This window comes from Barbatula barbatula, assembly GCF_947034865.1.
Source record: "Barbatula barbatula genome assembly, chromosome: 22".
Lineage (NCBI taxonomy): Eukaryota > Metazoa > Chordata > Actinopteri > Cypriniformes > Nemacheilidae > Barbatula > Barbatula barbatula.
Genome location: NC_136785.1, coordinates 6,816,432 through 6,842,174, shown reverse-complemented (window position 1 = coordinate 6,842,174; position 25,743 = coordinate 6,816,432). Strand labels below are relative to the sequence as shown.

The window sequence follows — 25,743 nt, the reverse complement described above, 5'->3', positions numbered from 1 at the left end:
GTTAGGAATGTATTGTTTTGTCGATCGTGGTTTTAAAATCCTTTGACACAAAACAAAGTGATAATGCTAAACAAAACGAGGTTACTTTCACTTTTATTTTAGCCAGACAAATAGGCAAAAATATTTTTTCCATAATGGCAGTAAAACTAAATAATATACATTTAAACAATATAAATACAGTTAAACAGAAATTTATAAAGATGGGAGATCAGATGGCAACATGAGCAGATCGTCCACTTCCTCCTGCAAGGCCTCTGCTTTCTCTTTTATTAACATCTAAAAATGAAATAATTGAAACATTAATGCCGAAAAAAAAGTCTGTCTGTCAGTCTCTATGCAAAGGTAATTAAAAACGTACGATAAAAAAAGTGTCTGTAGTACAATAATCAGCTTACTTTTGCAGATGCAATAATTTGGTACGCTTGTTTCTTGAAGAGGTTTTCAATAGTTTGAACCATAATCTGTGGGTCAGCATTGGCGAGATGTGCCAATGTCTTGTAACCAGCATTATAGAGTTGCTTAGCACGATGCTGAATCAAACAAGAATGGAAAAAAACATTATATCAATAACAGGGAAAATAATTTAGCGTCTTTTTACTTATTTTTATGATGAGATTATTTATGGTGTCATAGCATGGTTTAAACACACAGGTAAATGTCAAAATCTCATTAAAATAACTTATTTTGGTTTAAAATGTTCTAGTTATAATACATTGCAGAGATTATCAGTAAACATAGTTTCAGTGTGAGATGAATGAACCCACACACCTCCATCACTCCAGCCACTTCCATCAATGGAATGAGCTCAGCTTGTACACAGTAGGTCAGTTTGCGTGTCAGCTCGATAAGAAGAGCCTTGTAGGCCCAAAACTCCTCCAGCTCCTAAAATGTATAGACAAATTTGATAGTACTCATACAGGCTCTGACAGGGTTAAGGGCGCATATATTCTAAAATGATATGTCATAACATGATCTGATTTGAACCTCGGTAAAGTGCAGCACGGAGCAGCCAAATGCAGAAGCAGAGCTTAGGAGAGTCTGTACGAAACCTCTGGTCAGCTGGAATCTCTCTGATACATTCCACAGGTTTGTCTCATTTAGTAGAGAGTACAATACCAAAGCCAAGTACAACCTATTCACCACCACAGTGTCCACAGGCTGAGAAAAAAACAAAGAACAAATCTAGTTTCATAGGTCATATATGAAGAGTTTGGTTCCAAAATGAGGTCCAAATTATTTTCAAAAATAATGTTTTTTATGATGTTATCATGTTTTTATTGTGTTAGTTATCTGTATTTTATACCAAACTCTTCATTTGCTCCTGGGGTTGAGTGTAAGTTTAGCATTTCTAAATCCTTTAATAGGCTTAGGATTTAAGCAATACTATATTCCATTCACTTTAACCTTTTTTTAATATTCTCAGAGCTTGTTAATGATAATGATATATCGTCCTTTGGGTTTTCTTTAATCAAGCATGTTTAATCAAACGTAAAAAGAATGTGAAGCTTGAGAGGAATGCTGTTTCTGTCCACCTTTCTCATGCTCTGTCCTGCTGCTTTCCGGGTCACAAAACTTTCAGGCACTCCGACAGCAGTGGCCATCTTCTGTTCAGCAGCTGACAATTTTGTAAACTAGAAAGCAAAATTCATATTCAGTACTACAAATACATAGTATTCTCTAAGAGGACCACACTTGGAGTCGATATTATGACCCCTTAACGCTAACAGAAATAACACAAATCACCTTTACAGGTCTAATACATCACTAACTCACAACTACAGCATCCCACCTGCCTGAAGTAGATCATCCAGTCCGGCTTGCATTGATGCACCATGTCATACGGAGTAACCAGATACACCAAATGAAGAAAACTATTTAGCAGTAAACCTTCCAGCCCTTTAGATAGATCTCGGTAGAGTAGATCACAGTAGCTTAGATCTACTGAACCTGCAAAGACGAGTAACCATTTTAACAGAAAACAATCCAAAAGAGGTTTTCTACAGAAAAACACTAAGAAAGGAGCTGACTGAGGTACACTTTTTAAACAGGGTCATGTTGCCACAAAAATATATGTACTGTATACGAGTAGTATTTGGTTATACAGTATGGGCATTTTCCAAACGGAATTTATGCGCCCTTGAAGGGCCCTTCGCGAAGGGGATGCCATTTTTAGGGACGTTCCAAACAAAAGTGAAAACCTGATTCCCTTAGCGAAGGCCCCTCTCAGAAGTCCGTTATTAAAGGGCACATACCATGGTCACCTTCAAGGAAGTGACTTCCGTTTGAGATCACGTGATCTGGGAAAACGAATTCTCGCAATGCATTTTGAAGCAAATATGGTGCAGGATTTTGTCGTTCCCTACGAATGTAAGTACAATGATTTAGTTTTTATTTGTTTTACACTATTTTTGTCAGTGATAAATATGATTACAGATGGTTTAAATAAAGTATAAAGATAATTTTGTTTAAAGAAAAGTATGTCTAATATGGTTGAAAATAGCTACTTGGAAATAGGTTTCCTTTATCAAATACAGTATTCCCTTTATTTATACCAAGTGGAGTAAAAAAACAAGGTGAAATAAGATATAACTACACAATATTTAACAAGAAGTATTAAAAATGTTCTGGTTTCATAGTGCCGGTGCGGCGTTGTCAAGGTAACATTTGACCAGTCAATTCCCTTTGTGAAGGGAGTTCTAAACGCTTACATGAGAGACAGTAATGCACCCTTCAAAGAGGTCGCTTCAAGTGCTCTTCCCTCGAAGGGAGTAGGGTGTAGGAATGCTCACTTCCGTTTGGAAAATGCCCTTTATCTCAAAATTACTATCCCTGTCCTGTGCTGTACCTTTATAAGTTGCTCTCCCAAGCCTGGTGATTTGCAGTGTTGCGTCACCCTGTTCATCAGCCGAGGCTTCAATAAGACCCTTCTCCTTCAGTGTCTCTATGGACTCCACTGTAAGATCCCACAAACTCTTCTCTGGAGTTACCTGAGCTTCCTGAACACTAATAAGAGTGCCTTTCATGAAGTCCTTCACTTGTTCCACTGTTGTACCTATCTGGTAAACAAAGCAAAACCATTAGTGTATAGAGTCAGACGTTTTTATCCAAAGCATCTTCGGCTTGCCTGCTAGGGCCTTAAAGACAAAATATTTAAAAAAATTACGTCCTTAAGCAAGTTTCACTACCTTCAAAACAAAATCTTTCTTTGCTATAAAAATAAACCACTTGACTACAAGGAATGCACTACAGTGTATAGAGTAAATCAGTTGTGTTCTCTAGAAATCAAACAAACATATAATAAAGTATAATGTAATTATTTTGAACCTATCATTAATGTAAAAAGTGTAACCTACTTTAAGTCCTATGAGAGACAGAATAAGGCTGAGAAGGCCCCGCCCCCCATCATGCAGCAGATTGCTGTAACACTTCTCCATTGGTGCAGACACTAGTTTTTTAGCCTAGAGAGGAACGAAAAAGCTATAAATCTATGTATAAATAATTAAATACAAATAAATATTTTCTATCAACTTGCTAAGTTAATCTTTAAAAATGTTCTTTACCATGGCTATATCTTTGTCCTGCAGGATAAGGATACTCTCACCCATGGCATCAATACCTGCTCTTCCGGCTCGTCCCACCATCTGTTTGTACTGACTTCTCTTTAAAAAGTCTGCAGCTATATATGGAGACCGCAAAATCACCCTGAGAAGTCACATGAGAGAGTGTCTAAACAGAAAAAAGCTCTCAAAATATTAAAACTGAACTTTTAGCCAAATAACTTTTGTATGATTTTTCATGTCAACATGGCAGGTGTAGTATGTCCAAGAGTGCATTCATACATCAACATCTAGAAAATGTTCTGCTTTAAATACGGTACATAGAGTATTCAATATTGGGACTTTGGGCAGACCTGCGTGCGGGGAGGTTGATCCCAGCAGCAAGGGTGGAGGTGCAGGTGAGGAGGCAGAGCACCCCTGACGAATAGGCCTCCTCCACCAGCTTCCTCTCATCACTGGTCAGACCGCTGTGGTGGTAGGCCAGGCCAAAGGGGACAGTCTTCTGCAGGATGGGACACAGGGATCCATTACCAGTGTTCTTCAGCTCACCCAGGAGCGTGGCTTTCTCTGCCTTTTTGTGCTTCAGAAAATCCCTAATATAACGGAGAACTTTTATGACCAACAAGCAATGGTAAATAGACTTCCAGCACTATTCGCTATGATGGCTCTGGTGAGCTTTTGGGACGACAGGGCCGGCCGACTAATTTCCGGTCGTATATCAGAAGTCTTTTTTAGATAAAAAATAAATAAAGTAATATATCTGCGATATGACAGATCCCCTTTACATTGATGAGCAACTCGATAGTGTTATACGACCGAAAGTCAGTCTGCTGACCATGGAGTCGCAAAAACTCACTGGCGCCATGTTCAACTAGCCTGTTCTGCTTTATTCACATAGCTACTTACATGTAATATTGATTTTTGATATTTTAGAATTTGAGCATAGTTTGTATGCATGAAATTGTATTTCTTATGTAAGAAAATCAGTGGGGCTTCCTGGTAGAATAAAAGCTATGCATTTAAGTTTGATAAGCATTTACGCACTTATTTAAATACTTGCAGATCATTCCAGCCAGGTTCTCACAGTTCTTCTTGGTAGCACAGAATATCAGGCAGGACTGCTGAGGAATGACTTCTGTAGCTAGAGCTACGATGTGGTCAGGATCCATCTTTTGCATTCCACTGGAGTACTGAAAAAGTCCAGTGCACAAAACTACAATCATGTGGAATTGATGCATCGAACTTGATTAACTCTGCTGAGCTTTGGTCCTGGGTGAGCTTCCATACCTTAAAATTCAACAGCCGTGAAAATCTAAAGCATTCCTCTTCTCTGGGGTCAACTTCATATATGCTGTCTTTAATTTTCACAAACTCTTTCAGTTCAACCTATAGAATTATCAATAATTAAACTGTAGGCAAAATTCTCAAAGGCAATCTTGCACTAGACTAAATCATCATTAATATTAGACATAGAGATTATTCTTACAGGTCTGAAATCATTAGTGTAGTTTTCAGCTCTCAGAAAAGTTTGAAGGTCTCCCACATTGCCAAGGGTTGCACTCATTCCAATAATGTGTGTGGATTCTTAAACAAAATTAAAAAATTAATCTAAAAAAAATGACAGACCAACAGTCACATGTGCCATATTTAAACTACTCACTGCTCATGTACAGAATCTTTGATAAAGTCATTTCAAGAATCGCTCCTCTGCTTCCATCACCAAGCATATGGAGCTAGAAACATAAAAATTCAGTTGAAAACAATAAACAAAAATAACATGAGGATCAACTTAACAATAGTCCATTATCAATACACACCTCATCTACAACAACCAGACCGATATTGTCTAGACGACCGGTCTCTATTAATGAGTTCACAAGACTGTGTCCCTTCTCAATGGTTGTGATGTATAGAGACTTCTTGTTTCTTCTCTTCACTGGAGGAAACTTGCCCTTACTGCCAGCATACTCCTCAACTAAGAAGTCCAGCTCAATTCCAAAGCTACACAACCCACGCACCTAAGGGCCAAATCAATATAACTATTATTCAATGTTCAGTGGATCACAACACAGAAAAAATATTTAAAATGCTTGCATTATAAATGCGGTTATACTGCAATAATAAGTTAAGTCGAAAGACAGAATTACCTTTTCTTGAACCAGAGATACGTATGGTAAAATAAGCAATGCATCCTTTCTCCTACACAGGAGCTCCTTTAATATAAGAATCTCTGCCACTAGTGTCTTTCCTCCACTTGTTGGTAAAGAATAAATGAGATTTCGTCTTTGCTGCACTGAATCCAGGCTTAAACATGTCTTCTGCCACTCTAAAAAAAAGGGACCATGAAACAACACCTCAGATTCACAGGATGCATAGAAAAAAGAAGATGGGAAATATTTACCATACAAATCCCGAATTCCCTTTAATCTCAAGATAAGATCTTTAACTTTGGATGGGAGACCAAAAAAAGGACCCCGATCCCCCTCGTCGGATATTGATTCTATGGTCTTCATGGCAACGCTGATCTCCTCTGTCATCACAGCTCTCTTCTGTTGCACAGTTTTGGAGACTGTGCTGGATGTTGCTGCATTGTCAATAAGTACCTGTTTTAAATGGTCTTTCATGCTTCTTCTGCTCTTTCCGGGTGGCTTGTTTACACTGACATCTGCATGATTGACATTTGGTCTGTGATTAGGTGTGGAAGTGTTACGTGTGCCCACGAAAGAGCATTTTTCTGGTGTCGAGACAACTTGTTGAAAAGCAAGCTGTGAGCTTGGCAAAGCCCTCAGTGGTGAATCTCTAAGATCCTCTGCTAAAATGGAGTCTGTGAGGTAATCCTCGCATAACTGTGGAGTCTGCTGGTCCTTGTGATGGTGTCGCATCTGGAGTTCCACATCTTCAAGTTTAGCCAGAAAAGAGCTGTCACCCACAATGCTGTCATAACCTTCGAATAAATCCTCATTGTCACTGCAACACTAGACAACAAACAGAACTTTAAAACATCATCACAGCGAATACACCACATTATTCAACCGACGTTTTAATTGGATGCAGGAACTGCTTACCACCTCGGTGTCTTTACTGTCGGTCATGGCTGATGTGACACTGGACCGTTTCTTAGCCGGAGTAATGTGACTTCTCACACAATCTCTTACTCTTTTTCTTGAAGACGAAGTGTTACGCTTAACCACAATGTCTTGTATGTGGTTGTCGGTATACATTACTACGGTACTTCACACCGAGATTGTAGTCGGTAATCGACAACAAAGAGCTGACAGACCATGGCAGTTTAATCCTGCAAAGGAAAACACGAACCCTATTGTATACCAATCAAAAAATATGTATTCTTGCACAAAATAAGACTCAGATATTGAACGGTGATCTACAGTTCCATGTTTGCCAAACACGAGATCCTTGAAAGTAAACGGGACTTTCGAAAACACGAATGCTTTCCATGACGACCAATGAGAGCTTTGCTTTTTGTACCACGTGATCATTAAAGAGAATGCGTTTGACGCGAACAACAAAAGTCCTCAATATGTATAATAAAAATTCTTCTTAAAAAAAAGATATAATTAAAAGAAAAACATAACCATGAACTACAAACTAAAATATATATATTTCAAGCGTTTAAAAGTATACAAAGTACAGTTGTTTTCTCCGATCCTATAGGTGGCAGTACTTTTCAACAAACGCTTTCTAAACCGTCCTGAAAGATTCAGCAAGAAAATCGTTCAGAAGCTGTCATGGTGCCCTCTATGAGTAGATGAAAATGTTTGCCCTTTCTAACTGCCGTCTGTTATTACAGGGGTTTTCTAGACAACCAGTCAATCCAGTGGTCAGAGGTATTTTTTATAACTTTGCTTTTCAATTTTATGTGTACAATACGTTTTCTCGTAACGCTAGTTAACAGTTACCTAGACAACTTGTACGTTAAATATATGCAAGCACGCTTACGTGCGGCACCGAGCTTGTTCATCATCAGATATATTAATTTACATACATATTATAGCAAATCGCATTACCTGGGTATAAAAGTATAATATTCGGCGATGCTAATCTGGATCTTTCTTATGAGATGAATTAATTACATATTTAACGTTGAGTGGTGTGAAACAACATTTGCCAGCGTAAGTACGTTGACTTCTCTCCCCATTTCATTTGTTCTACAGTAGTACAATGTACCAGGAGTCTGACAGCATCTCAGCAACCGACGAAGGATGATATGGCAAGCGTTTTAAATGTGTTATCTTAAATGTTTTTTTATATATGTTTTCATACACACGTAACATTAACATTTCCTTACAGCCCATCAAAACAGAAAACCCGTACAAGCAACCACCGAAAACGTGCATTCTGTGCAATACACCCGTAGACTTTAAGAATGTTCAGGTTGGTAAAATCTATTAGAATACGAGTAAATTCATTATTGTTCTGGAGTAAAAAATGACATTTTATTTCTCTGCAGCTGCTGTCTCAGTTCATTTCACCACATACAGGCAGAATATATGGCAGGCATATAACTGGTGAGTTTTAGTTAAATTAATTTGTAGTATTGTTTGTTGTAAAACGTGTTTCCCTGAATTACTTGGAAACACTAACTTTATTTACAGGTCTGTGTGGCCAGAAGCAGAGGGCAGTAACAAAGGCAATAAAGAAAGCTCGGTCAATGGGTAAGAACCAAACCGATTCATTTAGAACATTGCTATCATATCATTGACTAAACCAAATTGCTTATTTTTTACATTTGAGTGTCGCTTCTTCGTGTGCACAACCACAATTCACACAAACACACAGCTCTGTCTAATGCACATATTCTCATTACCCATACAAAACATTCACTTGTCCCGGACAATCGTTAACGTTGTGCCATGGTTATAGAGAAATGTAATTTATTTGCCTGTTGTATTTTTCAGTTTGTTGCAGGTAGGACTATAAGTGTAGTAATGAAGGTCTCTGTCATACCCACAGGTTTTATGTCAGTCACGCTGAAGGATCCACAGTTTATCAAAGACCCTGACATTTGTGGCATCCGGCACATTGACTAAGAAGAATTGGGTTAAAATATCTGTTAGAATTGTGTTAAGGCTATGGCTTCATTTGGCCGTACTAAATCTGACTAACTTCAAGCCTGGATTGGTAAAATTGTCTCTGTTTAAAATGACTTTTGTTTCTGTAAATGTTTTTCTAAAATTCTAAATGGTTATGAAAATAAACTGTGGAATAGTAAGGAATAAAAAAAAATCATAGTGTAATATACTATATGATAACGGGTTAAATAAAACAACATGTCAATTCACATTACTTTTAATTTTGTGGGAAGGTTTTATAAAAATTAAGTTTTAAAATAGTTTAACAAAATAGCACAACCCACGTGAAGTAGGCATGAAAATAAAGGCAACCATTCAGGTAAAAAATCTGTAATGCCTTCCAACCAGGTAGATTTACTCGGTCAATAAAAATATTTTTTAAAAGATAGGAGAATTACTTCTGCTCTGTCCATTGATCTCAATCTCTGTATCTGAGCCGCTCTCTGAGGTTGATTCATTGGCATCATTGGTTTTCCTCTTCCTTTTAAGTCTCTGAGAAAAACCAGCAGCAAGGCATTTTTTCCTGAGTCTCGGGGCTCGGTCCACATTCCTCTTGTTGTGTTGATTCTCTAGAATCAGAGGCAGTTTGATGGGAATGTCAACATGGTGGTCAGTATTACAGCACAGTTCTAATACCGGGAAGCCCTGAACAGTGAGGGTTTGTGTCCTTAATGAGGGTGCGTCGGGGAAAAGAGTTCTCAGAGCTGAACACAGAAGAATGTTTTCTTTGGGTTCGTCTGGAGAGGCACATTCTTGGGCTGTAACAAGATTAGAGTAATTAATCTACTTACTACTGTTACATTACAACACACGAGAGAATAAAGTGCATAGTGAAGGGCATGATAAATCTTACTCTCATCTTTCTTTGAGTGTTTCTTCTGGTTTCTGAGAGCCTCTTTGAGTTGAGTGATGTCTGCTTGAAGCGTCTCCACTGCTCTTTCACTCTTTTCAACTTCCTCACACATGTTCTGTGGAAAAAGGATATGAAAGTTGATTATATAAAATTTACAGTTATTTTAATTGCATTATTTATAAGTGAAATTCTTTTTAAATACTAACCCGCATTTCAGCCAATAAGGCGTCATTCATGTCACTGACATTTCTGACATCCTTTAAATCATCCCCTGAGCAGAAAAAATTGGTCCTGACACAAAAAGAAACATGATTTAGCAGCCCACTTGTTTACGGGTCATCCTTATGATAATACATGAATAGATTATAATATGAAAATAATCAAGAGATAAAAGTCTGGTTGAACTTGTATGTACCTATGTTGATTAACAGCTTGGCTCTGTCCTAAAGACGGACAAATGGCTGTTACTCTCCAGTAGTCCTGTTGTTCAAGGTTTCCCAGATTGCTTACCAAGATCGGTATATTTATATACTGGCTGTATGGAGATCATAAATATTTGTTGAAAAACTAGACATAACTCATATTAAAACGTATCTTAAGAGTTTTTGTGAACCTATTCCAGAGTGTCAAATCTCACCTGCTGTGCCATATGAAAGCTGAGAACTCAAGGCGATGGGTGGAGCCTGAAACGGTTGCCTGAGAAGGTGTAAGCAATAAGAAAACAAGTTCCTGATTGGACAGATTTTTTCTCATATTCTGATGAATCACTTGTTCCATGAAGGTCATTTGCTGACTCGTGTTCCGTCGTTGTTTGTACCAACCAATCACATTTTCCTTGACACAAATAAATGGAGAAATCAGAGTGTTCTTCACAATTTGCTTTATTCATTCTTCATTTATTTCTAAACGAGAATAAGTGGATACCTCTTTGTAATCGGACAGTATCTGTCGTATTTTCTGCTCGCTCACAACGCCAACATTATTGTAGAAACTTCCAGGAGAATTTTTGCATCAGTAAATTAAACAACGATGTTATAAATTAAAAACCTATATAAACTTGAATTATACAGACGTGTGAAAAACGATCGTAGTCACTTACCTATGGAGTTTACGACAAGGGATGTGTTTTTGAATGTCTGAAAACAGGAATTGACACGAAACGTTATGACAATGAATTTGGCGTGTTTTGGATCGTAGTGACTGGAGAAATCAAGCCGATAAAACTTACTTATAGTGTGCTCAACCTGTATTTGATCAATCTGGGAGTCGGTGATTCTACAGTTCTCCTCTCCGACACTCTCTCCGAGAACGAGACCTTCCTTTAAACATCACAAATGATAACATAATTTAAGGGGGGAAATGCTCAACAAACATTTTTAACGTAATTTAGTCTGAAATATAACGCAACCTAGTGTCAGCAGGTTAGTCACACTGGGATCTTTGGCAACTTACCACATCCGCATCACTATTCAAATGATGAAACATCATCGAACTCAATACGAAACCCGATATTCGGACAGTTGTGTCGTATCCCTCCATGCTTTTGGGATAAACGATGTGTTAACTAACGTTACCGCAACTGCATATTTAAAGTAAACGATATTAAGTGGAGTTACTAAGCTACATGTACAAACTTTCTGCGCTTGAACGTTTCGTTTATTTATTCGCTATTCCTAAAACAGCAGGAAAACAGCGCAACACTTGCCTGTGCTGCCACCTTCCGTTGCGGAATCATCAGTACTTCTACAGCAGTATGTCTATTTCCTAGTGTTCATTTGTAAAAAACAACTTATCAGTTTTGCATGCCAAAAATAATATATTATTTTCTGTAGCTTATGTACTGTTTTCTATATTGTATAATGTAGTGCATTTGTTAATGATTTGAAAACAGTTGTGAGCGATGTCCAAATACGACTTGAAGTCATCGTATATACATTTAATATGGCGGTAGATGTTATATTTTATTTCTACAAAAGTAAACGTGTAAATAATGTACAAAATCTATTTTGAAATAAGACACAAATATGTCGACCACAAGGAGGAGCTCTTGCACAATTTATATATGTGGACGAACTTTGTCACCCTGCAAAGTTTTTCGGACAAAATATGCGGATAAAGTACAAATTGTAACATCAGCTAAAAGCGCTTGGGATCCAGAAACGAATGTTATTCAAGTGTTGTACAGGTATTTGTGTACTGAGTATTTATTTGTTGTTGTTTTAGCACTCATGTGATACTGTTGTTACACTGTTATGGCACAGCGGTTTCGAATAACGGAAAAGCAAACGGAGACCTCGAGTGGAAAACGTAATTGTTTTAAAGTCCATTCACACGTTTTTCAAAAATCTTTAAGTACAATATTAAGTGGGACATATGCCGGTTTGACCACATTATCGCAAATGTGTCGCTATTTAAAGGGTGCGTTGCATTTATGGGACCTTTAGGTTAATAATATTTTCCGCTGCTACAGTAGCACAGCTGTGTTACTAGAATAAGTGTAATCTGTGTTACCTTTTTTACTTTGTTACTATAAATGTTTTTATAAAGATTTCTTTAAATGTTTTTCTTACAATGAATTTCTTATGATTTACAGTGATTTAAATAATCAAATTTCAGCTTAACTGATGTGTACAGATACAGAAACAGGCCTACCGCATTCAAATCCAGACACAGTACTAACATGTTGACTACGAAATTGCGTTTTTAAATATGCACCACTGCGGTTTTGTTTTGTTCCCCCTCAACCTACTTCAACAGATGGCCCGAGCCCAGAGATTAGTCCCATAGACTGACAGAGGCGCACAGACATGGAGAGTGCTTGGGATATTGCATTTCTGCTCTTCCAGATGTGGCTGTCCATTGTGGTGGGTCTCATCATGTTACCTGCCATGTTTGGTGTGTCCCTGGGATTCACAGATCTTTACATCAAGGTGCTGGTTAAAACGCTGGAGGTAAATGCTCTTAACCAGATGTTATTTAAAGTAAAGGAGGGTGCTACTTTACTTACCTGATATTATACATTTTACCTGCGATTTTTGGACAAATCTTGAATTCCTTCACCTAAATTGATCATGCCAAGACGAGCTTGCAAAATTGCATGGAAGTAAAACATCTTATTGTTTTTTGAGCAGCATGTTATGAGCCGTGATAGTTACGCTCTGTATGCATAAAGCTTTATGTCGAGGGTGACCTGAAAATAAACTTGTTCTTTGGGCAGTGGGCCACTCGCAGAATCCAAAGAGGGCAGAACGAACAGCCTACATTGCCACCACAGTCAGCCAATGGTGAGTGAAATGATTGCATCTGTCAATGCATGATTACTTACTAAATGTAGCTGCAAGATATTTTTGCATCTGGTTCCAAGAAAATGTTCTGTGATATTGGACTTGCTATAGTGCTTAAATTAATTTAGTATGGTTGTGTCTGAATTAATCTTGCTAGAATTCATACAGTACATGAAATAAAAAGTGTATTACCAAAACCGACTTATTTTATGTTAAGGCTGTTTAAATTATTTTACTATTGGCTTCATGCCTGGTTTCAGTCTTTCAAATGTACTGTAAACGGTATTGCAACAAATGACGGATTTCATAGCATCAGCTGATTCTATTAATGAACTTTACCCAGCTTAAGACAGAGGATTTCACTAGAGGCCTGATCACTTACGCGACTTTCTGGTCTTGCATCAGAATTTATCAGACAGCAAACCCAAAAAATAAACAAACAAATTTGTTCATATTTTAGAATAGTAGTTTAGTCATGAAATGTTTGATACAATACAAAGGTATGAGCGTTATTTAAAGACCACATCCGTGACACAAATCAAAACTGTCATATATTTGAGCTTATTACTCTTTGCTATATTTCAACTCTAGGCATTCTCTCATGAACAAACCTCATGAGGTGCTACCTGGGAAGATTTTCAATATTTACATTTAGCGAGATCTATTCAAAGCAACTTACAAATGAGGAACATCACAAGTATGACAGTATTGAAGTGCTGAAGTTCCCATGATCACTTGGGTTTTCATTCTCTTTCCTGTCTAACTCATCCATAAAAAAACGTCAGCTTTTTTAAATGCTTTAAGGTGTGGGAATAACTGTTCTTGTCTCATGTTAAAGAGGAAGGAAATCTCACAATGGAATTACATAACACATGAAACCAAAGACTTCACGAGGATTGCGCAGTTTGCCATGTGACATTCTCTCACGCAAATAACTCACTTGAAACGCTTTATTTTTCTCCCAGGGATCATCGAAAAGGACGATGGCTCTATGGAGGAGGAGATCGGGGAGCTGCGCCGGTCTCATCCCAAATCTCTGGCTGGAGGGGATTTTACACTGTGTGATGTTTTCTATTTCTGGAAGAAAGGCATCGAGAACATAGTTGAGGATCAGGTGACTCAGCGCTTTACTTCGGAGGAACTGGTTTCCTGGAACCTTCTCACGCGAACCAACAACAACTTCTGCTACATCAGTGTGCGGGTGACCATCATATGGGGCCTGGGAGTTTTTATACGCTACTGTATCTTGCTGCCTCTCAGGTGAGACTGATGTAATCCTACTGTTGTAACAGCTGATGCTCCATATGACTAAACTCTTTATTTATGGCTATATCTCACTGTTATGGAAATATAGAAGTTTCTGTCATATTCCCAGTCCAGCCTATCATTGTATTGTTTTTGCAGGATCACTTTGGTTGCTATCGGTTTGAGCTGGTTGGTGACAGGAACTACTCTTGTTGGATTCCTTCCTAACAGCAAGTAAAGATCAAATGTGCTTCATCAAATTCATTAATTTAGTCAAAGACAAAATACAAAATGTTGAAATTTATATAGAATATTCTCATAAGTCCATGTCTTAACAGCAGGTCTGTGTCTCTTTTAGTGTGAAGAACAGTCTTAGTGATCTGGTTCATATTACGTGCTACAGAATATGTGCCAGAGGCCTGTCAGCCACTATCCGCTATCACAATAAGTGAGCCAATGCTTCTTTCTTATCCCAGTCTTTCCTGTCCCATCTTTGCCTCACTGTCTTTAGTTTCCATCTGCTGGTCTCAGTTTCTCTTCACCCGTATTTGACTTGTGAGCACACACAGACACACACACAAGTTTGATTTTATAAAACAACTTATGAGCCTTCTTTTTTTTATTCGACTTCAAATTCCAAACTCTATACTATTCACTCAATCTTACCCCCCCAAAAAGGGGATCTGATCTTCACTATCAAGGCACAATCTCACCTGACCCCTATGCACACACACTTGCTGTTTTCTCTTTCTCTTCAAACCTCCCTAATATAGTCTGATGACCAAAGTTTCTTATGTTTTATGGGATGCATAACAGAGAGAATCGGCCCCAAAAAGGAGGTATCTGTGTTGCCAACCACACCTCCCCCATTGACATTGTCATTTTGGCCAACGATGGATGTTATGCTATGGTGAGTCATGTTGACTATATGAGACATGTTGACGTTGTGGGCCTGTAGCAGGTGTCTTGTGTCTTTAACTCAACTTCATTCTCAGGTGGGTCAGGTTCATGGAGGGCTGATGGGGGTCATCCAAAGGTCAATGGTCCGATCGTGTCCTCACGTGTGGTTTGAGAGGTTAGAGATGAAAGATCGCAACACGGTTGCCAAAAGGTGACAAAAATTTAAACAGTTTTGGTGAATATAAGTGTTTTGAGCAGATCACTGGAGTACCAACTGAAAGCATCGATTGCTGCTTTAACAGGTTAAAAGACCATACTGCTGATAAGACCAAGTTGCCAATACTAATCTTCCCAGAGGGTATGTTTTTTTAATGTGATTATTTCTTTACGCCCAATATAACTGTTTGTTACGTGTTATGATTCTTATGATCTATTCTCCTATTTTAGGCACTTGCATTAATAATACATCAGTTATGATGTTTAAGAAGGGAAGCTTTGAAATTGGTGGAACAATATACCCAGTAGCAATCAAGGTATCACACATAAGAAAATCTTTCCTTTGGAGATATTAAGATACACCTCTCAAAGACGACACACCTTATTTATTTTTCTCTGTCAGTATGACCCTCAGTTTGGAGATGCCTTCTGGAACAGTGCCAAGTACAACATGGTGAGCTACCTCCTTCGAATGATGACAAGCTGGGCCATCGTATGCAACGTGTGGTATCTCCCACCTATGACTCGACAGGTGTGACATAACCTTCTTTAGATGTATTGGTTTAGTTTTAATTGCTTAAAAGTTCACAAATAGAAATAGTTTCTTTACGGTTTCAGAATTAAATGTATTTTAAATGACTGCACTTGTTTCTGATTAGAATGGGGAGGATGCTGTCAATTTTGCAAACAGAGTCAAATCAGCCATAGCGAATCAGGGAGGACTGGTTGATCTGTCCTGGTAAGAGAACAGACGTCACATGTACATATAATACAATATTGAATTGTGATGTGTAGAATCTACATTACATGGATGTAAAACGCTACGCTTACGAAGCAAGATCATCGGCCAGTTATATCAGTTTATCACGTTTTCTGTGGACTGAATTACTGTTGTGCCGCAGGGACGGAGGACTGAAGAGAGCAAAGGTAAAAGACTCATATAAGGAGGAACAGCAGAAGATGTACAGCAGTATGATTGTGGGCTCAGAATGTCACGAGAACTCTGTGGATCCCACATAAACACCAACTCTCAGTATTTATGAACTTCATTTGAAAGTGGGAAACACGTCTGTCCTTCACCTTCAACTAGCAAATCTCTATTGGTGTTTTGATACAGTGATGTTTTATTGAAAACTGGAACATTTCTTTTGATCCACTGGTGCATGTTTTTTCTTCTGTGTTTATATATTTTGATCGTCTTAAATCTGTACAGATTGCAGCATGAATGCAATCGATCATTGTGCTGATGCAGCGTTACAGCATTCACTCATTTGTAGCATTTCATTTCAACACGTTTTTTTAAATACACTGTATGGCATTGCATGTTATAACATGGACTTTTTTGCATGCTTAGAATATATTCCTGTTACATGATTTCTTAAAGACTACAGGGGAATGTATTTAAAATGTGAGCTGTAATCAGTTAAGGGATTTCTGTGGACTGCTCTCGTGTGAACACTAGAGGTCACTCTTACCAAACCAATAAAAGATGAGCGAGGCCAAATAACTCCAATCACTAATATCTTTCTCAATAAAATAATTAAATTCATTATTTGTATTCGTTTCAAAGTATTAATAATGCTTATGAATGTGCCTGATAAACCCTATAAGTCAGGAATCATTGAAGTGTGTGAGCCAAACCTATGGAGAATGTAACCCCCCATGTAAAATGTGTCTTTTTAGTAAAGTGATCACTTCTCAGCCTGCTACGAAAAGGCAAATCTATCTCGCGTCTGTCAATTAGTGACGGCTGATGCACAAAGCACATTGGGCTCTAGATTGCAGGAGCACAAGCTCATTTTACTTGGAGCTCCATTGGAACGCCTGCCATTATAAAGTCATTAGATACCAACATTTTGCACCAGAAACCCAAAGTTTCCTAGCAAAGGAAATCAGAGCGTGCAGTCATGGTGAATTCAAACAGCAGAGTGTGAGCAATGTGTGCTTACTGTGATGGCAGTTTAATAAAGAAAGCATCAAGTGTGAAATAGAACATAGTTATTCTCTGGCACAGAGGGCTGGAGGAGGCTTACATATCTCTCTCTCTCTCTCTGTCTGAGTGCAGCATCTCCAGACGATCCTCCATCCCCTGTGAAAGGCTACACTGGGCTTTAATAACAGTCCAGCAACTTAAATTGCTTGAACAGAAATGTTTGTTCTCCCCTAACAGGATTGTAAATTATTAATCGGATCTGAAGCCGATTTTATAACCTGATTGTTGAGGTGGGATTCTCCACGAGCAGTGCTCTGGCACACCATTTACTGTGATGTATGTGTCTGCACATCTTTATATCCAATTTAATGTGATTCGGATAGATTTCAAAGCGACATCATAAAAAGCATAGAAGTGACCCCGGCAGAGCCTCGAACGCAGACCCCATACGATAGGCGGCCGTGTCTTGCTATTTTGATTTGATTTTCCCGATTTCTGTTTTTTACCCACATCTGATCTATACAAATGTAATGCCAGTACACTCAGTAAATATGAATAAATCGCTAAATTAGATCATTTTCCAGGAGAATGTAGTTCAAGCTGGACATCATTTTAAATCACAGTTTGCCTGGAACTGAGTGGTTTACCTAATCAGAAGAGTAAATGACCCCGGGTTCTGCCGAGGACCTGCCATTAGTTAGAGCCAAATATTTTTTAAATACATTGTTCTACAATCCTTTCTGTGATTCCAGCAGACCTCCCGCACTAATGCATGCGATCTTGAGGTACAATATGTCTCTTAGGGGAAAATCAATAGAGGAATACTGGACTCTCTTTTCTCTAAAAGCATGGCACCTTGGGAGGAGTTTTAGTGCTTGAATATACCCAAACGACGGCCTATTAAATGTAGTCGGGTTTTATGATAATGGCTTGATGAATTAGATGTTACACACAAGACAGAGCTGAAATAGCACCTGCTACGGTTTCTCACTCTATTCATTACATTTAATTGAATTATTTATTTTATTTAAACATTCAAATGCCTACAAAGTGTTTACATAGTGTCAATAATGCTCCAGTTCATGAATTTTAAAATTGATGTTCACACTTTCATCCAAACATAGCAGCTCCACAACTAACGCCTCTGTGCTTGTTTACAAAGGTCCATGACTGAAAGAAATGGATTACCAAGAATGTACACGGTCCAAATGAAACCGACGAGTGTCTGACGGGAGGAAAAATAATACAAAGAAGTATGCTCGGCTTTTGTCATGGTGCTAAAATATATCTTTTCCCGGACCATAGCTGAAACCAAAGAATGTGCATGATGCTTTAACATGGTACACTATGTCCAAAACATCTGAGTCTCACACCAAACACCAAATATGTTTTCATAAAATATTTAGTTGCGTAAAGGGTTGTATTTGAGTTCGTTTGCAAGAAGCAACGTGTTCTTCAACAGGTGGGGTTAGAAACAATTCATCAGTCCGCTAGTTTTATAAATGCATGTAATGTTTCCACAAGTGTATCTACTGTATATTGGCAGCGTGCGAAAGAGAAATCATGTGGCCGGCTCATTTGCAATTCTATCTGATTAACATACCTTAATGAAACTGCTATAGTTAGACGCCATTGATTTCTTTTTTCTCTTTTTGATTGAGCTAAAATGGAGTGGGAACTTCTTTGAGGTGAGTTTTGATCGATCTGCTGAGAGATTCAAGACTGTTTAAAAATAATTATGTGCTTATAATCTGCTCAAGTTTTGATACAGCATCCTACAGCAGATGTTTCACTTGTAATTTTGAAGTATTTAACTAAGACACACTTGTGCTGTATAAAAAAGTCAAAGACCAACGAAACAAGGCTCAAAGATTCATTTGAATTATACGTCTGAACTTTCAGAGCATTGCAAGATTACTTCTACTGTTTACGAAGAAACCGGTCAGTTTTAAATAATTCAATTCAAGTAACAAGATCAAAATGTGTTGCTTTTTGTGTGTATGTATGTTTCTCTTTTTATGGACATGGTGGCAGAATTTCACCTTGAATGGGAGAGCTGTCTCGGTTCACCGTTCTGGGCGTTTTACCCTTTACTGTGATTGCTTTTGTTTTTCGGGTCAGATCTCATCTTTGCCCGCAACTTTTCCAATTTATCAGGACTTGTTATATGAAGACGAAAGCTACGGTGAGACGGCAGAGCAGGCAAGCGGTTAAGGCGGATTGTATACACAGAAACAAAGCGACAGATCCGGAGTGGCACGTTTTCATGCTTTATGAGCCACGATTATTATCACAGCTCCCAGAAACACTGTGCAAGTTCATCAAATGAATAATGAAATAATGGTTGTGGTCCATTAATAGAAAATGATCTCGCCTCATGATTAATTGCATTAAACTTATGAAAGTGTGTTTTTTGTATGAATCAAGGGGAGGAAATGATGGATGATGAAGACGCATGATGAATGAAGAAAGGCTGCGAACTAAATTGAAAGTGTACTCATCCGTTTTCTTCTCAAAACTAATGATGAATTGACCATGTCACGTTGAACAATACACAGTGAGCTTTAAACATAATCCCCATTTGAAAGCAGGCGTAGGCCATGGCAGGTACGTCTACCACATGCACTTTTTCCGATCAAAATTATACACAAGAGCATGCAAAGTGAGTGATGTTTTCTAATTTTCTGTTTATTGATCTCATTCTTCAGTTCATTGAAAGAATTACATTTAAAGCAAAAAAGGCAGGGTTTATTTTGAGAAGTGTAACTTTATTGATGCAGTATGTGAGAAAATATGTGGAGACCATTGATTAAACCATCTGGTCCCAAGGTCATTCTTTTGGATATATTATATGAATTAGGTTCCTCTTAAGAACACACATTGTTCTAGTTCATAACATTAACTTTATCACTAATGTTTGACAATCAGAAAGTTCGTTTTGAACAATATATACATCAAGCATTGAACGCTTGTTCACCATTAAGTGATGTTTTATTATTTTATAACTGATCATTTTAACAAACTTTCATTTCAAACTTGTTTTTTCTTTGTGTTGGATTACAATACAAATGTGACAAAAAAACTAAACAGGCCATTTTTTCTTGCAAAATTTGACTAATTGACAAACTGCCAAAGTTCCAGATGATCAAATCCATATTAAGACAGCATCTGGCCGAGCTCCAAGCCACATTGTGTATTGCAAATAATATTGCCATCTGTGAGGTGAGGACAGTCGGGAATTAAGAAATTACACGACTGTAATTAATGTTGAGAAGATAAAAGACGTTGAGACTGCAAAAACTTTCCTCTTCTTTTTTGAATGATTGACTGCCTGTCGTGACCAATCAGATGTGATTCTCAAACTTTGAACAACTACGCAATATGTTTTACAACAACTGTCATTAAAACTGAGTTAAAGAGCATCATCTGCTTTGTAAACTGTCAGAAATCACTGAATTGTGGGGATTCTGCAATACAGATTATTTTTATGAAAGCAAACACATTTTTTCATTTCAGGTATTTCTGTCACGAAAAGCAGATTTATATCGGATACTGGTATACAGGATGTATTCACCTTACACAAATGCAGTGATATGCTTTTCTAAATCACAATTTAACAAAAGAGCCCTGTTGGGTCACAGAGGAATAATGATGTCAGTCACAGTATGTACTTCCAGCACCAGACCCAGCAGTAAGAGATGTGATATTAAAATGCGCTGCTTCAATTTCATTTTTTCAAAGAGAGAAAAAAGAAAACAGAGAGAGAAAATATCAGCCCAGTGAAGCTGCACACTTCAAGTTCACACAGAAATGAATATTCTCTTTAATTTCTCGAGCCACGATGGGTTTGAAGCCCCAAGACAATGTTGATGGATGATGTTTTAATGCTGCTGAATGTTATTTTTACCGAACAGGGAAAACTATGAATTTTTACTTCATTGGCAATGATCGTGCCCTATGCATAAAAGTGTGGCAGGCGCGCGTTGCCCATGAATAACCGCCTCTCGGAGCAGATGTTACTTTGCTGAAACCAATTCTTCAGATAAGATTTGCAGAAGATTAATTGTGTACAGCTGTTTCATGGCCCGGTGCAATCTTAATACATTTATGATAAGTTTAAAAGCTCACTAGACACAGCAGACGCTCCCAAGTGAGACTGCACAGAGAAAGGCAAGCTTTATTCTCACATCTGGATTCATATCCTCTATCATTTTCATTATTGCTTTTGTGCCAGCTGACGATGGGAGCGGGGCTTATTATTGTGCAAAGTGCAACGGGCGCTCAAGTCTTCTACGCAATTCCTTTATCGTCTTTTTTTTCCTCGCGTCCTGTATTTTCTTTCTCCCTCTCTCTTTTTTTTGCGGGGGCACATTATTCAAATCTGTGCAAATGAGTTGTTTCCATTTCTCGCCCCTCTGGGTGGAAATTGAAAGTGACCCGGGTTGACCCTCCTCCATTAATCGCTGCAAATTGCGGCTAGTGCACAATCCGGATCGTAGTAATGTAACAGCGGCCCCGAATGACTCATTAATGAGGGAGATATGACCCAGCTGGAATCTCTCACTTGCACTAGTTAAGAACAATCGTGGTGTTACGACCCAAACCAGGGGTCTTATAAAGTGGCTTTACGTTTTTCCAAGGACGAATAATCGCTGTGCTTGGCCTGGTCATATGCCAAATGTTCCTCGTATGGAGCCAGTTACTCAGTCGGGCTTTTGTGGTTGCTGAGGCTGTGAAAGAGAACAGTGGTGAGGGGTGTGGTCTGGCAAAGTGCTACCTGAAAACATGGCAGATGCCAATGAAGATTCCAGGGATTTTATTTCACCTTACATAATAAAGAATGGATAAAATAATTTTACATAATAATGTCATTTTCTGTTACCAAATAACATGTAAGCCAAAGCAAACTGATTTAATACTATTCATTTGAATTATTTTTTAATAATGGTCCACTTGGAAGCTTTTGTAATGGAACATGTAAATATGAAACTCAATCATTAATAAATACAATATTTGTACCTTTTCTTACATTTGTAAAATTTCTAATACAGTTATTCTTCGCATACTACAGTTGCATTATGGGTGTGCTGCATTCACAGCCTATCGAAATTATCGGAAATATGAGTTTCCTAGGTAACATGAACGCCCTCTGATGTTGTGTTTACCACCGGAAAGATGGCATTCATGTGTAATTTTCACCTAAGAAACTCATATTTCAAGAGCACGTGAAGGCAACATAAGACCGACCAGCCTCAAACATCATTGGCCCTCTTGTCGAACACATCTGTGCCATCATCACTGTCATAACCGCGCTTCATATTACGACTTCATCACAAATTAAAGTGCAATAAAAGCCAGTTGAGTATTAACTGACAGATATGTCATAAATAACACGGACTAACCTTGAGTAATGTCTCACTTCACAGCCACCTTGTGCATCGAACATGACTAAATATGGCGTAATAAAACGAAACCTTCACTTCATAAATTTGCATAATTTATTTGGGAGATATTAAATTCATTTACGCTATGAATATGCAACAAGACGAAACGGATGTAGCCGTCTAACGTTCATTTTTTCCCCAATATGATGATGAGGGGGCTTAATTGCGGCTTGCTATTTTCTTCTCCTCTTTGCTCTGGAGGAAAAAATAATTAACTTTATTAACTTAATTACTCGCCCTTCCCCTCCCCGCCAATGCAGCCTGCATCTCATTTGTCTTCCCGCGGAAAACTTTGCGTGCAAAATTATTCAATTCAGATGCATGTGACTTACTATGTTTTTATGGCGACCCAAGATGTATGGCGGGGCCAAAACTCATTCAGCAACATATTAGCAGTATCTGTAGAGCATAACATCAGATATGGAGTGGTATATCTGTGGAGCTGATACCACGATTCAGTTTAGAATGTAAAAAGTGGACGAATGCAGGAACCCACCGAATAAATCGCCCTTCCTCTCTAAAAAACACGGGCAACTGGGATGCGATGATACACATCCGCCTTCCGTAATCGGACATCATCCTGCAGCTCCGCCTCCCATCCCACCTGCGCACCTTTCCTCCGGGGCGTGCACGCAGATAACTGTCACATATGAAAAATAGGATGCCTTCCTAGCAAATGCCTCATTCTCTGCAGATTATTTACTTTTAATGGGCGGGGAATGAGAAAAGCACTTAATATGTGGTCACTAAAGATGTGATTTATGGGGTCATCGGAGCGATGGTGGCACCATCCGTTTTTGGTCTTTTGTTATAAATCTATCAAGGCCCGGGGATTTTTGTTAGGGTTATAACAAATTGTGTTATGAACATCCCTATACCTTCTGGAGACAAATTGCTCTGTGCCACAATAGAACATTAGATTATCTTTTCTTTCCCTACTATTTGGATGTACAGATAGAACGGACCTGCTTTAAATACAATTATTAAAATGGATTGGAGACATTTACTGCTATTAAAAGGAAGCATTTAGAAATCAAATGCTACTTGACATTGTATTGTTTTTCCAAACTCGCACATGTGAAAGATTTAATATCATCCCAATAAAACATTCAGCTTTAATCTGTTTTGTCTGAAATTATTTAGCTTTCAAATTATTTAATGATGGACTTTATGAGAGCTATTACTTTTATGATTAATATCTTATATATAGTGATAAAACGAATTTTGGGCTGAACTTCTGAGACACGTGGTTACTCCTATCTTTTCCCCTATTTAAATATCAAATGATGACACTTTTTCATTTCATAAAATTACACAATCTTCTACACTTAAAAGTATTGAATGACAGTATTTTCACTCATCTTAATCAAAAATGGTTATCAATCTTCAAAAATGAGTTCCACGGCACTGTTTGAAAATTAAATCAACTTTGCATGACTCATTTCAGATGCATCACACAAGAAAGCCTAAACTTCATTAGCTAAAGTTAAAGGGAAAGTTCAATTTAATATTTGTGTCTCTTCTTTGGTTAATGGTTGCTCATGAAATCTCACTTTTTCTCAGCATTTCAACTTGTAAAATTCCATCTCATCAGACTGTGTCCCAATAAGAGTCACTTTAGCAGAAATGGACAGCTTGTAAACTGACACTCACATCAGAGCTTTGATCACACCAAGGTTTAAATCCTCTATAGTCAAGTGCTATCTGACAAAAGCGGCGATGTCATAAGATAGAATGTGTTTGTTAAGTTTGACAGTTTTTTTAAATATTTTTTGTAGCGAGTCACTCAACAGTAACAGATCTATTGAAACGCATCAGCGTTTGTTTAAATGATCACCTACACAATCCCTGTAGGCGAGAATGATAATGTGTCCAAAATCCTTGATTTGGTGGTACTGTAGGAAGTTCAATAACAGATGGTTGTGTTGTACTATGATCCATATGTTTTTTGTGTGATGATCTGGATTCACATTCATGAACTTTTATCCAAAGTACACACATCAAAAAATAACTTGCTGAATTAACAGTGTTTACCACACATTGCAAATCGTTTATACTTAAAGGGATAGTTCACGCAAAAATGAAAATGTGGTCATCATTTACTCACCCTCTTGTCATTTCAAATCTGTAGAGTCTATTTTTCAGAATACAAAAGACGATATTCAGTGGAAAGTTGGTAACCGAACATTTCCGGCACCCATTCATTTCTACTGTAAGGACACAAAAACAATGCAAGTAAAAGGGTGCCGTTTAACAACATTCTTCAAAATATCTTATTTTGTGTTCTGTGGAAGAAAGTCATACAGGCTTTAAATGTAAATGATGACAAAACGTAAATTTGTTGGGTGAACTATCGCTTTATCAGCATCACTTTTTTCACTTTTAATGTAGTTGCTTTCTGTAATGAAAATACACAGTATTTCACACGCTGTATAGTTGAGAAGCATGCATATAAGCACATGTGGGTTATGTTTGTGTTTAGAAGGTGAAATGCTCAGAGCAGCTCATTATTGGAGACTGAAGCTGACTGCCACTTGTTGATGGGCAGGGTGAAGATAAATCACTAGATTACGCTGAGGGCCGCGCTCTCTGAAGATGAGAAAAAGGGTGTTTGCCAACCCATGCGGCTGCATTTTCATCATCCTTTTAATAACCTGTAATATTGTAGCGGGACATTTTTCTCAGCACGGATGTGATGGATGGCCTTTAACCGAGGAACATCAGAGCGGCAAAGTAAATTGACCATACAGCTAAACATACAAATGATTAAAAAAGGCGGGGGGTCCGCATCAGACCTTTGTTGGAGGGCGAAAAGCAAACAGCCTTTATTTAAGATCACGCCATTTCCAGGAGCAATTTATAGTCTATTGACTTGTAACAGTTTCTTTTCAGGTGCGGAAATTGTCTTACATTGCAGATGAGATACTGACGCAAGAATGAGAGGTCATTACAAGAGCAAACATCACATTCAATATCCAGGAAGGAGTGAGATGATATCTGCCAAAAAAAGTGTTTTTCGGGTCGCGCCGCAGAGAGCTTTCGCCCCCTGGCAAACACAACTCCGCCTCTTGATCCCTACCACGCCAAGCTGGGGGGTTCAGGATGAAAGCATGTTCCCTCTTAAAGCCAATTCAGTCAACGTCAAGCGAGGAAATATTTTCAAGTGCTGTTTCTCATTATCTCCCCGTCACTGATGTCTTGACAGGGAGAGATTCTTCGCT

General features: G+C 38.1%; 4 protein-coding genes across 8 annotated transcripts; 2 read left to right on the top strand and 2 right to left on the bottom strand.

Moving 5' to 3' along the window:
• Positions 1 to 76: 76 nt before the first annotated feature.
• Positions 77 to 7,023, bottom strand: helq (helicase, POLQ like). 4 transcript variants are annotated; one of them, XM_079487259.1, is made up of 18 exons: positions 6,623 to 7,023; positions 5,959 to 6,532; positions 5,705 to 5,883; positions 5,375 to 5,575; positions 5,218 to 5,290; positions 5,044 to 5,141; positions 4,845 to 4,943; positions 4,602 to 4,747; positions 3,911 to 4,150; positions 3,561 to 3,702; positions 3,354 to 3,458; positions 2,846 to 3,056; positions 1,790 to 1,947; positions 1,533 to 1,631; positions 985 to 1,158; positions 769 to 882; positions 396 to 530; positions 77 to 276 (listed from the first exon to the last, which is right to left on the bottom strand). In XM_079487259.1, exons 1-18 carry the CDS (start codon positions 6,776 to 6,778, stop codon positions 193 to 195), a joined length of 2,988 nt encoding a protein of 995 aa, XP_079343385.1. In that variant the 5' UTR covers positions 6,779 to 7,023; the 3' UTR covers positions 77 to 192. The 4 variants fall into 4 exon arrangements, with proteins under 4 accessions (XP_079343385.1, XP_079343384.1, XP_079343382.1 ...); XM_079487258.1 differs by having other exon boundaries at positions 6,626 to 6,989; XM_079487256.1 differs by having other exon boundaries at positions 5,705 to 6,532; positions 6,623 to 6,847.
• A 242-nt stretch (positions 7,024 to 7,265) lies between these two features.
• On the top strand, positions 7,266 to 9,211 carry mrps18c (mitochondrial ribosomal protein S18C). The gene is made up of 6 exons (XM_079487415.1): positions 7,266 to 7,402; positions 7,730 to 7,785; positions 7,866 to 7,949; positions 8,026 to 8,083; positions 8,171 to 8,230; positions 8,529 to 9,211. The coding sequence occupies exons 1-6, from the start codon at positions 7,324 to 7,326 to the stop codon at positions 8,603 to 8,605; spliced, it is 414 nt and encodes a 137-aa protein (XP_079343541.1). The 5' UTR covers positions 7,266 to 7,323; the 3' UTR covers positions 8,606 to 9,211.
• On the bottom strand, positions 8,849 to 11,227 carry abraxas1 (abraxas 1, BRCA1 A complex subunit). The gene is made up of 9 exons (XM_079487414.1): positions 10,953 to 11,227; positions 10,729 to 10,819; positions 10,600 to 10,636; positions 10,425 to 10,491; positions 10,138 to 10,334; positions 9,916 to 10,035; positions 9,707 to 9,791; positions 9,501 to 9,615; positions 8,849 to 9,405 (listed from the first exon to the last, which is right to left on the bottom strand). The coding sequence occupies exons 1-9, from the start codon at positions 11,037 to 11,039 to the stop codon at positions 9,026 to 9,028; spliced, it is 1,179 nt and encodes a 392-aa protein (XP_079343540.1). The 5' UTR covers positions 11,040 to 11,227; the 3' UTR covers positions 8,849 to 9,025.
• Positions 10,379 to 16,700, top strand: gpat3 (glycerol-3-phosphate acyltransferase 3). 2 transcript variants are annotated; one of them, XM_079487413.1, is made up of 13 exons: positions 10,379 to 11,251; positions 12,258 to 12,451; positions 12,718 to 12,784; positions 13,750 to 14,044; positions 14,189 to 14,263; positions 14,388 to 14,477; positions 14,846 to 14,939; positions 15,025 to 15,140; positions 15,232 to 15,287; positions 15,377 to 15,462; positions 15,549 to 15,677; positions 15,805 to 15,884; positions 16,048 to 16,700. In XM_079487413.1, exons 2-13 carry the CDS (start codon positions 12,308 to 12,310, stop codon positions 16,163 to 16,165), a joined length of 1,350 nt encoding a protein of 449 aa, XP_079343539.1. In that variant the 5' UTR covers positions 10,379 to 11,251; positions 12,258 to 12,307; the 3' UTR covers positions 16,166 to 16,700. The 2 variants fall into 2 exon arrangements, with proteins under 2 accessions (XP_079343539.1, XP_079343538.1); XM_079487412.1 differs by having other exon boundaries at positions 11,168 to 11,685.
• The last annotated feature ends 9,043 nt before the right edge of the window (positions 16,701 to 25,743 follow it).

Excerpts from the sequence above, each read along its gene's own strand:
- helq (XM_079487256.1), bottom strand. The coding sequence starts at position 6,778 with ATGTATACCGACAACCACATACAAGACATTGTGGTTAAGCGTAACACT. Across the intron at positions 4,944-5,043 it reads ACACTAATGATTTCAGACCT|GTTGAACTGAAAGAGTTTGT; the intron begins GTAAGAATAATC and ends ATAATTCTATAG. Across the intron at positions 531-768 it reads AAGTGGCTGGAGTGATGGAG|CATCGTGCTAAGCAACTCTA; the intron begins GTGTGTGGGTTC and ends TGTTTGATTCAG.
- mrps18c (XM_079487415.1), top strand. The coding sequence starts at position 7,324 with ATGAAAATGTTTGCCCTTTCTAACTGCCGTCTGTTATTACAGGGGTTT. Across the intron at positions 7,786-7,865 it reads AACCGACGAAGGATGATATG|CCCATCAAAACAGAAAACCC; the intron begins GCAAGCGTTTTA and ends ATTTCCTTACAG. Across the intron at positions 8,084-8,170 it reads ATATGGCAGGCATATAACTG|GTCTGTGTGGCCAGAAGCAG; the intron begins GTGAGTTTTAGT and ends CTTTATTTACAG.
- abraxas1 (XM_079487414.1), bottom strand. The coding sequence starts at position 11,039 with ATGGAGGGATACGACACAACTGTCCGAATATCGGGTTTCGTATTGAGT. Across the intron at positions 10,036-10,137 it reads GCTTTCATATGGCACAGCAG|CCAGTATATAAATATACCGA; the intron begins GTGAGATTTGAC and ends ATCTCCATACAG. Across the intron at positions 9,792-9,915 it reads CAAGCTGTTAATCAACATAG|GACCAATTTTTTCTGCTCAG; the intron begins GTACATACAAGT and ends TTTTTGTGTCAG.
- gpat3 (XM_079487413.1), top strand. The coding sequence starts at position 12,308 with ATGGAGAGTGCTTGGGATATTGCATTTCTGCTCTTCCAGATGTGGCTG. Across the intron at positions 14,478-14,845 it reads ACTATCCGCTATCACAATAA|AGAGAATCGGCCCCAAAAAG; the intron begins GTGAGCCAATGC and ends GATGCATAACAG. Across the intron at positions 15,141-15,231 it reads CGCAACACGGTTGCCAAAAG|GTTAAAAGACCATACTGCTG; the intron begins GTGACAAAAATT and ends CTGCTTTAACAG.